Consider the following 15724-nt stretch of genomic DNA (forward strand, 5'->3'; position numbering starts at 1 on the left):
CATCGGTAGCGAAAGTAGCTTCGTCATCCAGCATTCAGCGTGAGCCTGATCGTGTGGATGAAAGTCAATGTGAAGTTTGCCGATGCGATCCAAATTATCTAGAAGGAATTTCTCGTTCTCTTCATCACATTGAGAGGATATCCCTTTGCATTTACGAGGAAGAATTCACGAGCAGGTTGTCTCATTGTCCAGTCGATATTGGCCCAAAATGAAGCGCATGACAAGGCGACATCGCGCCATCTGTGGCATACGTGAATAACAGAGATCCAATCGGTTGTGTTGTTTGCATAAAGATCGCGGCGAAGAAGAACGAATATGTCACAGATAGTTTCGTTTGGTAGGTGATCGAAAGGGGAGGGAAGAGGATTGTTGGGGCGAAGACGCGAAACTGTGCACAAGGGAATAAGTGACCCCAAGTGCGACTGATGACTAGGATAAGACAACTCACATACATTTCCCATGTCCGTATCTTCCCCGGGCTCTGAACAAAGGGCTGAAGTGTACGTAGACAGCCTAATCTGCGGCCGTGAAGTAAGGGGGAAAGATACAAAACAGTCGCAGAAAACGACCAGACAGCTTTTGGACAAGATCGAGAAACTCGATTCCGGATCTGTTCAAGCCAGAGACGCTGTAAGTCGAAAAGCAAAGGTGTCAATGAGCCACCGAACACCAGGAAGGAGCCAAAGTGTCGCAGAAAACGACCAGAGGGTTTTTGTAACGCAGATAGGTAGTTGTTCAGGCTCAATGGGGGCGTTGACTCGGAGGCGCAAAAATAGGAGGGTGGCATGCCCTAACCTAGCTCCGATCCAAAATCAAGGAGTTTAGGGCTTTTTGCGCATTAATATTCCCGTTCTCACTGGAGACAAAGTTCCGTACCGTGTCAGATTGTCGATAATGGTGGCGTGAGAGAAGGGATTCAGGTATAATAATCTGCTACAGTGTAGGCCCACTCCTTGATCCGACCCCGGTCCTTGATCTGCTGCAAATCTGCTGCCTGCAGCTCCCTCAACTTAAGAATTGACCCTGGACAATACGGAGGCAGGACACTGAAGGGTATATAAAGCTCACAAACAAGCCTGCATCAATATTCCTAGGGGGGATCGTATGGTGCGGGGTCGGATCAAGGACCCACTTTTTGTGGCACTGAGTGCCACACCACAGTTGGGTCTGCCGAAAAGGCATATTCACCCTTGGTACGATGTGAATTTAATTTTGAGCAGCCTAAGGGGTGTATTCAATACTGAAGTAAACAGATTGAGGAAATATGTGAAGGGGAGGAAGAAAATGAATTATTTCGAAGTGGTGGATCAAGGAGTGGGCCTACACTGTAGTTCCCACGAAGACGGTAACCTTCGCTCCCACTATCACCTTCACTCTGCTCTTATTCACTGAGGATCAGTCCCGACAAGCTAATCATCAATCCTTTGCCCGTATTTACTCGCTATCTTGATTTTCAACCAGTTCGTTTATCTACCACTGAGAACAAAAAGTTTCACAGCTCACAAAATGGCGCATCCTTAGCTATGGCGTCCATTACCGCACAATCGGTGCAAGGGGTCTGCCAGAATTGTTTCAATGTGGAACGTTCCAGAGGTGCCAACAAGAGGTGCAGTGGGTGCTCAGTTGTTCACTACTGTGTTTGTTTTCCAATGCTGCCCTACTCACCATATCAATCGTTCCACCGCCCGCCCATTCACTCACTAGTACAACGCAGTACTGACCTCCTGTCTGTTGTTCAGGACCCCTCTTGCCAAAAATTAGACTGGAATGGCCATAAAAAATGGTGTAAAATCTTCGCCAATACGTTCAAGGCCATTCACTCCCAATCCACGAACACGACAATGTTATCTACTCCATCGTCAATTGCAGCCCACCGTCGCCCTGACTTTGACCAGGACGTCTCGTCCTTCCTAGCCCTTGCGAATCCCATCCTGATGCAAACTGCTATCCAAGCACTCGACCTGCCCGCCAAACCTCTGAGTCATACTACTTCTACTCTCCATGTCGGCCTCAGTTACCTCCCAGATCGCGACGACCCTCTCCACAGATTCACAATCATATCTCTCGAGCTTGTTAACATATCCGACATCATGGTGATGCCCACAAGTTTGCTGAGCAGAGCCATGCCCATGCGAGTGGCAATAGATGCAGATGCCGTTCGCAACGGGGATCATGGTGCCACCATTATATCCCTCGACATCTTCGACGCTGGACAACATATAGACGGTACTCCATACATGTCCTTTGAAAAACCCCACTCTATCGCACAAGTCTTTCGTATACCTAAGAACAGCGCCACGGTCTCAGGCAGCCGAAACTATGCGCTCACTTTTGAATCTTGGATGGACGGGGTTTTGCATTCCCGTGCCTGATGTTGCATTGGTACGTTTGTTGCCATTGATTGCTACATGTTATTACCTCTCTTCTAAAAGTTGTCGATGGTTCTGACATGTTAAGTTATAGCCAATCTATTCTCGATTCGATGCGATAGCTTCTTGTTTACACCGGTATTGTGTTTACTCTTCGCTTTGCACTGTCGTAGCCTTTCCATGACGATCCTCTTCTTGATCTTGACCCGAGCATCGTGATCCCTTCATAATTACTAGGCTACATACTATATACACAATGCAATTCCAGTTTTTTGACCTCCCTTTGCGTGACACCCATGCAAGATGTAACAAATGGTCATCTTGCATACAAAATAATTTAGTCTAGCACGGACTGTCGTGCCAAAAATACCCCCGCCGCCCTGTGGACATTTGACCACTTCAACTTGAAGGAGTCGCGTAGGCCACGATACATGTCTGCTTGTTCAGCAGCATATGCAAGCAAGCCCTCCTTGAGGGGACTGCTGTCGCTATCGTGCGCCCGTACGATCTGAGCACCATTCTCATCTGCCACCTCTGTCACCCCGACTTCACCCGGCAAACCCATCACACTCGTACGCGGCGTCTGACCCTCCCACCACGCTGCCATGAACAAAAATGTCTGCAATACGCGTTCCATCTCAACGCGCAGCAAACGAACCTCTTCTTCCCACCTCTGTGCTCGTGCCCGTGCCTTTAACCATTCAACTCGTACCCCTATAGTATCAGCTGCCATCAGATCTCCGTCTTCAGACTCAGGGCAATGAAACAGCTTACCATCATTCATGTCGCCAGTGAGAGTCCCTTCGGTGTCATCAGCAGCACCCTCCTCGCCGTCTTCTAAGCCGCCCGAATACCACAGCCAGGATATTTTCCGCCGACTCTCGCCAGACGTCACCTGTGGCGTCTCCGCCACATTCACCACCGGGCCCTCAGCCTCCCCATCCCCCGCATTCGCTTGAAGACGGGCTCGAATCGCCTCAATCTCCCGCCTCTCTATCTCCTGCTGCACCTTCTCGCCTAGACCAACAACATGTTCTGGTTTGAGTTCCCGCAGCTTGCGGTCAGCAGTCGCACCGGCCAATGCCACATACGCCTTCTGTGCCCGTCGATATCTCTCTGCTGCTTCATTTACTCGTCCCTCGATAGTCTTCTGCATGGTTCGGGCCCTCGTATTCGGACGCTGGCCTGTGACATTTTTGATCTTCAACTGGTTGATGTAAACGCGGAAGTGGAGTTGGCGGCGAAGATCCTGCAGGGCGTCCACGGCGCACGAGTAACGGATGTCGGTCTCCATCTGGACAAGCTCAGGGTCACAATAGATAAGGCGTTCGGCTTCATCGATGTTCGATGGCATGAAGAGCTGGATCGACTCGGGGTTGCGGGTCGTGACATCAGAGATAGATGGAGAATCGTCGGGTGTGATGACTATCGAGACACGAGGCATTTGAGTGTCCTGGTCCAGGCGATATCGCTGAATACGGCGAAGCAGATGTGTTCGCTGCTCTTGGAATGTTGTCCCCTGGTTGTCTGTGTTGACGCCTTTCGCGCGTTGTGCGGTGTCGTATCTGCGTAGCCATCGAGACAGTCAGATCACGACAAGCTACGAGTTGGAGGACTAGAACGTACTGCATATTCTCGATGCTGATACCTTCCGAGTAGAAATGCACTACGCCCCGGAACAACGTTCCTACGTTCCATAACGTTGTGGGCTTCTTCTTCCCCAAGTCGCTTCGTGACCATTGAGAGCGTTACTTCTAAACCCGCAAGCAGATCAATCAGCGCGGTACGGTAAGCAAACAAGGTTTAGAATTTACCTTCACCTTCCAAATCATAAGGGCTGTTCGCACCCATCCCATTCTTCTCCCACTCGAGAACCGATGCACGCCACTCGCGGACTTGATCCGGATGCGAAACTTTGAGATCCTCGGTAAATTCTTCGAAAATTTCGATGTGGCCCAAACCCTCTTCCATGGCGTGTGCCAAGCGACGGCGGAGGAGATGGCCTTCAAATATATCAATACACGATCAACCACGGCACAGTAGAGTCATCTCACCTAGCCCAATAAGTTTCTTCCAGTTCCCATAACCGCAATGATCGTCCAGAGTGTCGTGGCGTGATCCAGGCCCCATCTCCCTTGTACTAGGCGCCGCACCATTGAGCGCCGCCCAGTTTCGCTCGATGGACTCTCCGTCCGTCTCAGTGAAGTTGAGGGAGTGCGGTGCGGTGCGTGGCAAGACTGCTCGTGTGCCCAAAGGTGGAACTTTGGGATGTCCAACTCCACGGCTGCCTGTGCGATAGTGGGGCGAAGGCGCTCTGGGAGTCCTGCAAGGCGCTCGCTCCAGAACTTTTTCCTCCACTGGCAAATAACGTCATAGGTGATGAGGATGCAGAGGTTGAGGATACCGAAGATGACTGAGCAGAGGACGAAGTCCATGTTGCAATAGCTACGAAAAAAAATTTAAGGATTGTTATAAATTCAGCGGCGTGGAGTAGCGTACCGTTCGCCCTTCTGTAAGTCCCCAATTCCGGCCGGCCTCCAGAAAGAGTGTCGTGAACAGATAACAGCGCCAACGCCGGTTGAACGAAGGCCTTTCGAGTTCTTGCTATTTGCGTTCGAGAGAGCCTCAAAACCAGAGCAGTTGCTGATCTAAGACATTCGTTCAAGATCAGTATCGGAATAAGTACATTGAGAGACGATAACTCACCTCTTCCTCCGTTGCGTGCTTCAGTACGTGCTCCCGATACTCATCGTCGGCCACAAAGTAAGCCCAGCCAGTGCCGAGCCCTGGATCGGCACGACTGCGAGCACGAAGTCGATTCTTAAGCCGGAAGTTGGCGTCCATCGACAAGACCAGACGGTACAGCCACCTACAATACGGAGTAAGCATGGGCTGGACGAAAAAAAGTGGAGTGGAGAGCGAGATCACAAACCTATCAGTCTCTGGGACACTTTCCCATCCAGGTGCGAGATTCACTCCGGGTCGCGGGCACGCTGGGCATTGTACAGCAAGCTGACCTGGAGAAGTCGCCTCGATACCAGCAGGATCGTGACATCTGCCAGCTCGCTTCGCCATTTTGAGGTGGCGCCATTCTCGAGCCATCACCAAGAACGGCTCGAGGCGAGACTAAGAAACGGTGCAAGGAGATTTAACTTTAGCTGTATCTGGGAGTCAAATGGAAAACATACCGGAGGAAAACGAATACCTGTATTATCACTGGCCGCTTGGATAGCCTTGGTGAAGTCGTACGCAGTTAACTTGCCCTGCAGTGATAAGAGATGGAAAATGCGCATCGCTTCGAACGTGGCGCCTGTCTGTGGTTTATGGATCGTGGCGGGGAAAATGCCTGCTCGAAGAAGTTGGACGCGGCGATGAGTTTCGTGTTCGCCACAGCGGCAAACATCGAGGTTGACATAGTGAATCCCGTTCGTATGAATGACGAGGAAATTTTCGACGGTGAATGATGTGGGACAGCGTACTTGTCCGGGTAAGTGCGGTCCAAGAGGTATCACTATTCCGACGTTGGCCAAGGTCTCGTGGGCGAAGTATTGGCCAGTCCATCGCTTGAAAAATGCCTTAGTCTACCTGCTTAAAGAACCAGCCGTGAAACATGAATACCTTGACCCGGTGGAATGGATTTGATCTATGGCTCTCGATGGCGCAAGATACGTAAACAGGTCTCCTGCCAAAACAATCCTCGCATCGGATTGTGGGAGGAGCGCCACTGTGGCACGATGGACAGCTCGCATCGTTACGCCAGTAGCCACGGCCCTCGTAGCGAAGCAGCTCGTCAAGAAATTCAGGGCGATGTGGCAGCCAAGAGAGCAGCGGCCGCGGGGTAGTCTGGAGGCAACCTGAGCATGTGTGCCATTTGTTGATCAAGTGAATGTAGATACCTGGGTTGTCGTACCTTGCCCTGTGTTTACCCCTCCGCCAGCGTCACCGTCATCGTCAATGTTGCAAACATCAAGTTCGTCTTCATCATCGATTTGAGCCTGTCGGTGCGTATTTTCCACGTCCTCTTCGAACCATGGATTGTCGAGGGTGAAGTCGTCAAGATCAGGTGTCTCGAACAGGTCCGAAGTCGAAATGCAAGGAGATTGTGGGCCTGTCGATGGAGTTGCAGCGTGACTGTGGGCATTGGTAGACCGTGAGAGGCGAAGAGTGACTTCCTCGCGGATCAATCTGCATCCATCCGTTGATGCAGTGAGCGTAAAGGTGCTTGCACTTTGATCTTGCTTTGGCGCACTGGCCACCACTGGCTCCGGGCAGATGTTGGGGCGCTTGCGAGATTTCTTCGCTCGTTCCATTAGACAGAAAGAGTGTGACCAGAGGAGGAGCGGAATTTTTGCTGCAGGCGAACACTGACATTGAAGGGATTCAACAGGACCCCTGCGTATGCTGACGGAGGTCCCATCCTGATGCGACGAATTTTGAGCGAAAAATCGCGTTTCGTCCGATCCGTAGTGCGACGAAAACGGCTTTTCGATGCTGATGTTCCATCCCGCTATGCGACGAAAATGTCTCTCGGGGACGCAAAAAATGGGGTAAAAACTTGGCAAACACGGCCAAAAACATGATTTGGGGAAATTTTTTGACGACCAGGGTTTGGGAAGGCCTTATGCGGAGCGATGTTCCATCCGACGTGCGACGGAAATGGCCAAAAATCCGATGTCCCATCCCTGATGCGACGAAAACACCCCCAAAATCGTGCGACGAAAACGACCGATTTTGGGGGTTTTCGGATGGGACCTCTGTCAGCATACGCAGGGGTCCTGATTCAACAAATCCCACGCGACAATGAACGGCGATCACGTGGGGCGTGTCAAGCATGTGGTACATTCAGTCCTTGCAATCTAGTCATCGGAGCACACACTCATCTCTGCTCCTCACAACCATCTGAGTATTATAGTAGATAGAACGGTATAACAGTACTAAAACATGGACAGAAAACTTCAAAGTAATGTAAGGACATGCTGGCAGGACATGGGCTACATTGCTCGCCATGTCCTCAATCGCGATGGGAGCGTTTTGCCTCGTTGAACTGCAAGGTCTCCGGGATAGACGGGGATACAGGCGTCAAGGGGATGGATCTTCATAACGTTCACAGTATCAGCATATGAGATCTGCTGGAAACGTGGGGTTGCACATCGCTCGTTCCGAGGTAGACATAAACTTAGAAAACTCACTAAGTGTGATAAGCCGGCTAGAATGTGCCAGCCTTTGTCCCTTTACAGATGTTCGTGCATGCCGGACGGTCCCATAGACGGACTAGGAAAAGGTAACATGGTGCCATGGAGGAGTCAAACATCGGAAACACCGAGACGATGGCAGATGTACGCACCTGCAGCCGGCCTCAAACCACGGTAAAGCAACTGGATCTGAAGGCGTACTCGTTAATGGGACAAAAGTCGAAGCCTAAAACATAGTCTATGCACATATGTAAGACGGGCAAACAAGAACTGCTTGTATCTACCGGTGTGGGTGATAACACGACATTGCTTTCGAAACCTGGCCAGAATCGAAGGATGGATCCGCAGGGGAGTTCAGGGAGTCTACGCCGGTGTTGGTAAGTGTCTGCCTAGAAGGACGTCGTAGCGTAGGCTGTCAGCAGTAGGTGGCGTGGAGCTGCTGGGATGTCCGAACTGTTATAAGGTGACAGAGGAAGTTCACGAGCAGAGCTTGAAGTCCGTGAGAAGCGTTGAATGGGCGATGTGGCAAGCAGTGCCACAAGTCACATGATGGTCCGAAATCTTGTTACCTTGCTTGCAAGGTCTCTCCCACCCCGGTAATTGTGGCTGAGCGACTTTTTCGCACACAAAGCCAAACAGTTTGCGTAAGCTTTTCTCACATTTTTGTGGCACCCCTCACTCAATGCAATCGCGTACTTGATTACCGTCATCAGGACGGAGCAATTTCTATTTGCCCTGGATATACAGTTTTTGTACATGCCCAGCATGTTTCGCGAAAGTATGCTCGATATCTGCGCAACGCGCTCAGGCCTGAAGGGCTATCGACGCCACAATGAATCAAGCCGATGCTTCTCCTGAGGCCTACGTACGCTTCGAGGCGCTGCTGCGGTCAGCGAAGCAAGAAACCTGACATCAGTGGCCATCGCAACGTGGATGTATTGTGCAGATTTAAAGGCTGCCTCTAATACGAGTTGAACACGCGTTTGCGAGCCATCTGTGGCGCGACTCTTGCGTGACCATCCAGAAGTAATTTCCGGTACTGAATACTCTGCAGTATCGCTAACAAAGTTGCTACTGCAAATAAAGTGCACATAAATATTGAGCATTGGTAGATATGCCATTGTCAGAAGAGGTCTCTCAAGCAAGGTCAGTGCCACAGCATGTGGAGCTTCCCTAGTTACGTTGTTTCGTCTTATGTCAAATTCCTTTGCTCTGGTCGACACTATCGTGTTTTTGTGACGCTGTTCTCTCCGGCCCTTTCCCATGGGGCCTGTTTTCGAAATCCTCATGTATATCACCCCCAATAAAAGGCATGGCCTATGCTAAGAAAAATTTACACGCGATCTCATACTCATGCCAAGTTTCTGAGCCAATTTATTTTGGTTTATTCTACAGGAGTGCCGAGAACACATATAAGTATCCTACCAGCAAACGTCGCAGTAATCGTCTGAGCGTCGCTGTCAGCTGTGGCCGTAGCCGGGCTGGCCACATTGCTGTTAACGTTGCCCGCGAACGAGGGGATTAGGCTCCTTCCTTCTCCTTCCCAAGTTCCTTGTCCTTTACCATACTCAACAACCTAATCGTCCCATCCTCAAAAATCCTATTCAGTACCGGATCCTCCTCCTTGACCTCCACCTCCGCCGCCGCACCTTCCTGCTCGCTCCTCGCCAAATTCTGGATAACCTCCCAGACCCCGGCCTGATCCCCAGCCGTACTCTCATACGTAGACCTCAACGCCTCCTGTATGATCTGGATAGGGAAATAAGTCTTAGGTTTTGTAATCCCTGAGATTTGGGTCTCGAGCCCTTCGTCTCGATGCCGAACTTGGCTATTCATCGCCACCAGTCAGTACAGACATTCATATAATTTAGAACGGCGGTAAAGCAAGAAACGAAGAGACATACCAAGCTGGTCAATCATCGCTTGGATCCTATTACACTCCTTAACCCTTTAGTTCGCAACCCACAATCCTCGTCGTGCTCGTCGGACTCCCATCTACGAGCTCCCTCCCCTCCAGCGGTGCTCCCGCCGCCACCGCCGCCAGCACACTCGCCGTCAAAAACGCATCCGTCATCGGCTCCATATCAATCAGTCCAATCGCCTTCAAAGTCCCCAGCTTCGGTCCTCTGACCGTCGTCTCCGTCTCCGTCTGCACCACCTCGCACCCCATAGGCTCCAAGACCTCTTTAGCGAACCGGGCGTCGCCTTGGAGAGAAGAAGATCCGATATTGCAGATCGTGCAGGAGGAACCGGCTATGACGGCGATGGCGAGAGGATAGGTAGCGGAGCTAGCGTCAGATTCAATGCTGTACACGGATGGGTTGGTGTACGTCCCCTTCTGGATGGTGTACACATCGAGAAGCTTGCCAGCAGCGTCGGTCTCGCGCTGGACTTCGATGCCGAACGTCTTCATCATCGCAATGGTCATGTCGATGTAAGGCTGCGAGATGACCTGGCCACCAGTCAACTCGAGGGTGACTTGTTCGGCGGTATAAGGAGCGCATAGTAAGATAGACGAGACGTATTGCGAGGAGACGGTCGCTGCGAGTTGGATTCGAGATCTTTTAAGGCCGGCAGGGGCGATGGAGAGGGGGAGACAGCCTTGAGATTCGAGGTACTCGATGGAGGTATCGTTGGCGCGGAGAGCGTCTACGAGAGGGCCGATGGGGCGTTGTTTCATCCGAGCGTTACCAGTAATGATGGTGGTGGGCGCGAGGACGGAGGGTTGGATGAGAGCGCAGACGGTGGTGAGGAAACGAGCGGCGGTGCCGGCGTTCCCGAGGTAAATCTCCTTGCCTTTGGGAGGAACGGAAAGGAAACCTTCACCACCATGAACGACGAGGGTCTCTCCACCATCTTCCCATGCGAAGCTGGCACCCTGAAAAAAAATGTCAGAACCATGATAAGGAAAAAAGAGACGAGAGGACGTCGTACCTTGAGCTCAGCGGGAGCGGCCATCATGACCTGGGTGTCGTCCGAGTGCAACAGGTTGCTCAGCCTGCAGGTGCCCTTCCCCAATGCAGCGAGCACCAAAGCGCGGTTCGAGATACTCTCCGACCCAGGTGTAGCCATCCTGATAGGATCCTGACTCGGTTTCCCTGGCACGACCTTCGCCGCCTCCGAAAGCGTCTTCGCAATAACGCTGTCCTTCACCACACTCGCCTTCTGATCGCATGTCTTCCCAATCGCGCTCAGAATGACGATCTTCTTCTCCGGTCCACTGTTCGTATTGTCAATCTTCATGATATCCAACAGCCTATCTACCGTCAACAACCTCGAGCTCGGTAAACTCGCGATATGCGGGTCCGTGAGCGATACGGGTAGGTTAATTATATGCTTTCAACGCTCTCGTCAACCCACTCCGACCTGCCCCAACTTCCCCAACTGCCTCGCCACCTCCGCTTCGAGGATCATACCGACGGCGACGCACTCGCCGTGGAGCATATTGGGCGTGAGGATAGCCTCGATGGCATGTCCGATGGTGTGCCCGAAGTTGACTAGGTCACGAAAACCGGTGAGTTCGCGCTCGTCATTCGTCACGATGTGGGCTTTGACGGAGATGGAGCCGGCGATGACGGAGAGGAGGAGGTCTTGAGCGGCGGAACGTGTGGATTTGGTGCGTCCGGAGTAGTTTTGGGAGGGGGTTCGAATGGTGGCGAAGATTTCGGCTGAGCGGGATTCGAGGGCGGCGAATTCATTTTCGTCCCAGATGGCAGCTGTCTGTTAGATATGCTCCGTTAGTTTCATACAATCTGAAAAGAAAAGAAGTAGGTGGTCCGGAGATTTAATGTACGTTTGCCACAAGTGTGGCCCACGCCACACGGAGATAGGATAAACGGTCCATTGCGACAGGGAAAAGGGATACAACAAGAAAAAAACAACGAAGAGCAGAGACAGGAATCAAAAATAAAAGGAAGGCCGTGTGAACCGAAAAGGTAGATATGCTTACTTTTACAACCTCAGCCATGCCATTGGAAAACTCGCGAGCAGGGAGCGTTTCCAGGAAGGCAAACATCAATGAAGATGTATTCCGGCTGCCAGAAGGCGCCAATCAGATTCTTCCCATGGGGCGTATCGATGGCAGTCTTGCCGCCCGCACTCGAGTCAACCATGGCGAGCAAAGTGGTCAGGATTTGTACGAAACGGCACCCGCGCATACTGCACTGAGCACGTTAGAAATCGAGCATAGTTCGTAACGACTGAAATTACGCACAAGGTAGCAGCTACAAATCCTACCAGATCTCCGATAACACCTCCACCAAGGGCGAGGACGACGGTGTCCCTGGTGCATCGGTTGAGGAGCAAAAAGTCCTCCTCTTACGGAATCCTCAGGACCAGTGCCAGTTAACTCCTGTGCCACACTGTGTCGTTTTGCTGATGGAATAGTACCGACTACGAAATGATCTCGTCCCCCACATCATCGAGCATTGCCCACGGACGAGGCGGCTAAAGGTAACATCTCGTTTAGCAGCGTTGAGCTTCATTCCGGCTCTCACTACTCTACTGGTAAGCGGGCGGACGAAGAGGGCGTCATAGCAACGGGTGGAGAATCGAGTGCGGGGAAGGAGGGCGATATCGCCGGACGGATTTCGTGACGCGTACTTCGTATAGGGGTAGTGTTCGACGAGTTCGGTGAGGCGGCGGGGCATCTTGTGGGTTGAGGCTTCCTCCCTACAATGATAGTACATATCAGCAAAGATTGCGCGAGAAAATCGGTGAGATAGAAAGACGTTGAAAAGGAGGTCATAACGAACGTACCTAATCCTCGCCAAGAGCAGATGTCCCAATACCCTCCCGACCTTCTCCCACCGTTCATAGAAACTCACCCACCCATCTCTGCTCTTGCTCCTACTCGCCGCAACCAACCGCAGTCCTATCATCATACTGAACTTGGCACCACTGGACCCGTTCGCCTCACCATGTGCTGCCAGCGACGATATCACGTCCAAGAGCGCTACAAGCAGCTCGGCGTGATCTTCTGGAAGAAGTGGGACGAGGGATTGAGAGAACGCGGTGGGTGGGTAGTTGGAAGAACGTTCGGCACGGGAGAAGGACGTATACCATGATAACTCGTCGTCTGTGAAAGTATTATTGTTCACGTCGCTACTGGTGGTATGGGTATTCGTAGATGGGGAGGTGGGATTAAGAGCGGGACGACCGAAGGAATTTCCTTCGAGTTTGAGGTGACGGAGACCCCAGCGCAGGACGGCAGCAACATCGTGTGGCGAACGCGCGTAGGAGGGTTCGGACTGGGATGCGGCGAGGGCATCAGCAGATACGGATGGGGTGGAAGAGAGCGTGTTCGTAGGGTTGCTGGGAGCCAAGGATAGAATAAAGACAGATATGAGTCCTGTACGTGATATCAATGAGTACGATCTTCGAATAGTAGGAAAAATAAGCTTACTCCGCTGTACTTCGGGAGACGCGGAATACCAAACGATCCGCCAACATTATATCCCACCACCGGTATATATGGATTCATCTCGTTGAGTATATTAAAGTCCTTGCGCATGTTGTGTGGAGCTGGAGGAAAAATGGGATACGCACCGGTATTTATAATTCTCGTCCTTCACCCAGTTCGTTTCTTCGTCTCTGGCATCCTCCCCATCCATTGAGAACTCCGATCCCATCCTAGCTTCAAGACCTGCGCATCACCTGGGTTCGAGTCTCGGCCGCGTTGGTATTCGTTCAATTTCAAGCCGTGGCGATGGACGGTGACGATTGATGTCGATGACCTCGATGACCAAGGATGTGCATAGAGGCATGTCAGCGAATGGTCAGTGCGCTTGTGGACAACTGAAGCAAGGGGGCAAGAGGTGAGTTCAAGGCTGAAGCAAGATGCGGTGATGGGAAACCAGACGGTGGCGGCGGGGTGGCCCACTGCGGATCAGCGTGACTGCGTGACATGTCGGGTTTGCACTATTAATATTGTAAGTTAGCGGGCATCTTCAAAACGATGAGATATTGCTTTCAAGTACTTTTCTTATCACGCACGTTGTCCCTCGCATTCTCTTGTCTTGGTACCATCTCTTTGAACCCACACAGTATGCTTTACTGACTGTTTTTTTTTTTACCTACTTCGAGTTTTTCCATGGACCAGGGCCATCAATATCCCACCGACTCTCAGATTGACATTGCGACATGAAGCCGCCGACTCCGAAGAATTCTGCGTATCCGGATCAAACTGTCGAGGGCCTCAGATGAAGCGGCCCTACATTTATCGTCAGCCGTGACCCTGCGAAAACGTGGCGAGCTGAGGTACAGAGACTGTGGTAGGAATCCCATCCTTCTTCCAAACATGCCGTGGTTTACAATATTGCCTCGTTCTCTGGCGCCGATCTGAGTGCTTTTCTTCTGCTGGTAATTATATGCGCGAGCTGCACCATTCCAACCATGTTCAACCTCATCACATCCACGAAGATAACCTCGACCAGAATAACAGCTCGGTCATGACGTACCCCTCCATATATTGTTCGAGGTGAGCACGATCGCCCTTCTTTAGCCTTTTTCTTTTCTGCTTTATGAGTCATGGTAAGAACTAAAGACTTCGTCGTTTCTAATGTGGGGCCCGAAGGACAACATGATGATTATAATATGTAGCCATACCCACGATGAAAACCCCTGCCCTACCAATGGTGTTCCTCACCCATACCCATTATCTGTGCGCAATATCTGCTCCAACACAGTCACTGATCTAGGCTAATCCGATACTTCCAACCTTCCGACGACACCCACCCGCTATTTTTTTTATTGCGCTGTATGATGCGACTTCACCCGTACTGTGATGATGATGCGAACTTTTGGGCCTGTCTCTGTGCTTCCATACTTTATCGAGAAGATGTCAGAACGGGAGAGGGACGTCCAGTCGTTATAACAAGTGAACGCCACACCAACGCCACACATTCTTTCAGTCCTGCGAGGAAACACATCCGCACGCGCCCAAGATTGTAGTACCGTCGCATTTCAGCCATAGGCCTTCCAGCATTCTCACTAGCGAGAACCAAAGCCGCAGTAATGAACATTTCGATGACCGCGTTCTTCACCATGAGCTCGATGACTTCTACCAGACCCTGAATGCGACGAGTCCTCCCTATCTTCACATTGATCATATATGACATTTCGGGTCCGTCCGCCACGCATTCCACAACTCCCAACTCGTCAAACTGAGCACCATAGCTCTCGTCGGTATCAGTCAAATAAACCCTCTCAATATGCAGCTCCCATTTCACAACCCAACCCAGCATTTTGATCTTACTAAATAAGATCGTTTGAGCGTAACACTCCAGGAGGGGTTGTAACTCTGTCTCAGCCAGCTGACACTTCAACTTATGCTGTTCTAACCTTGAGTTTGGCTGGGAATGCGATCTAGACCGAGAGAGGGAGAGGGAGGGTAGCTTCGCTGGTCGCGGTGTCGACAGTGGAGGAAGACGCGGTGGAGCCGTTCCAGTTGATGTCATATAGATACATGGGGTAAACGACATCGCCAAAACTGGAAACGTCGAGAACGAATCGTTAGATAGCATAGGGTCACCCGGGCCTGTAGCACCCACATAACTCTGCCCTTGCCGCTCTCTCCACTTCCGCCTCCTCCAATCTCTGACCGCTACCGCTCTGTGGCCAAACTCTGCGTCGTAGGCCTCGATACCGCGCTCGGTGCCAAGAATTCCATAGTATTGGAGGTAAGGTCGATGATCCTGTACGCGTGTTCGCGCTGGTAGGCTTCCGTCCCTCCATTGTAGCTGCCCCAATGAGTGTGCTCGCGTGCGCGGTGTAGTAGGGGGGGAGTACAGGGTGGAGGAAAGATCCGCGTCTGGACTGGGAGATGGTTCATAAGAAGAGACTGAATTGGAGCGATGCGACGACGGGTTACATTTTCCGCGTTTCAGTGCAGGCAAAGCAACCGTCCGATCCATGAAATGCGACGTCGAGCTCATGAAGAATAGTACCGAAGTCGAAACCGAAAACATCGCACAGTCGGACTAATACTAATGTTGGTGAACGACCTTGGTCATGCGAATTGTAGTTAGTAGCGTGGCGGTTGTGACCGTCATGATGAATGAGATGCACCTTGCTCTTGCGAATGGTCCCGTTCTAGAAGTTCATCGCCGACTTCGGTTTCCTTGGTCCGGCCCGTCCCAACCATATACGTCCTGACTACCCCCC

At 51.5% G+C, this 15724-nt stretch overlaps 3 protein-coding genes across 3 annotated transcripts; all 3 read right to left on the minus strand.

The window, feature by feature from the left end:
- Positions 1–1910: 1910 nt before the first annotated feature.
- On the minus strand, positions 1911–6679 carry STEHIDRAFT_112918 (uncharacterized protein; the record flags this gene model as incomplete). Its single annotated transcript, XM_007306614.1, has 16 exons — positions 1911–2283; positions 2330–2368; positions 2521–2607; positions 2723–2988; positions 3028–3095; positions 3144–3934; positions 4018–4123; positions 4184–4372; positions 4424–4726; positions 4774–4814; positions 4869–5017; positions 5076–5238; positions 5302–5495; positions 5558–5950; positions 5988–6223; positions 6280–6679. The coding sequence occupies 16 exons, from the start codon at positions 6677–6679 to the stop codon at positions 1911–1913; spliced, it is 3798 nt and encodes a 1265-aa protein (XP_007306676.1).
- Positions 6680–9082: 2403 nt separating this feature from the next.
- Positions 9083–13073, minus strand: STEHIDRAFT_159248 (uncharacterized protein; the record flags this gene model as incomplete). Its single annotated transcript, XM_007306615.1, has 9 exons — positions 9083–9310; positions 9528–10439; positions 10496–10897; positions 10928–11281; positions 11575–11719; positions 11775–11843; positions 12164–12232; positions 12320–12911; positions 12995–13073. The coding sequence occupies 9 exons, from the start codon at positions 13071–13073 to the stop codon at positions 9083–9085; spliced, it is 2850 nt and encodes a 949-aa protein (XP_007306677.1).
- A 1315-nt stretch (positions 13074–14388) lies between these two features.
- STEHIDRAFT_159249 (uncharacterized protein) lies at positions 14389–15495 on the minus strand (the record flags this gene model as incomplete). Its single annotated transcript, XM_007306616.1, has 1 exon — positions 14389–15495. One exon carries the CDS (start codon positions 15493–15495, stop codon positions 14389–14391), a length of 1107 nt encoding a protein of 368 aa, XP_007306678.1.
- Positions 15496–15724: the final 229 nt, after the last annotated feature.

The sequence above is a fragment of the Stereum hirsutum genome (genome assembly GCF_000264905.1).
Source record: "Stereum hirsutum FP-91666 SS1 unplaced genomic scaffold STEHIscaffold_11, whole genome shotgun sequence".
In the NCBI taxonomy this organism is placed as follows: Eukaryota; Fungi; Basidiomycota; class Agaricomycetes; order Russulales; family Stereaceae; genus Stereum; species Stereum hirsutum.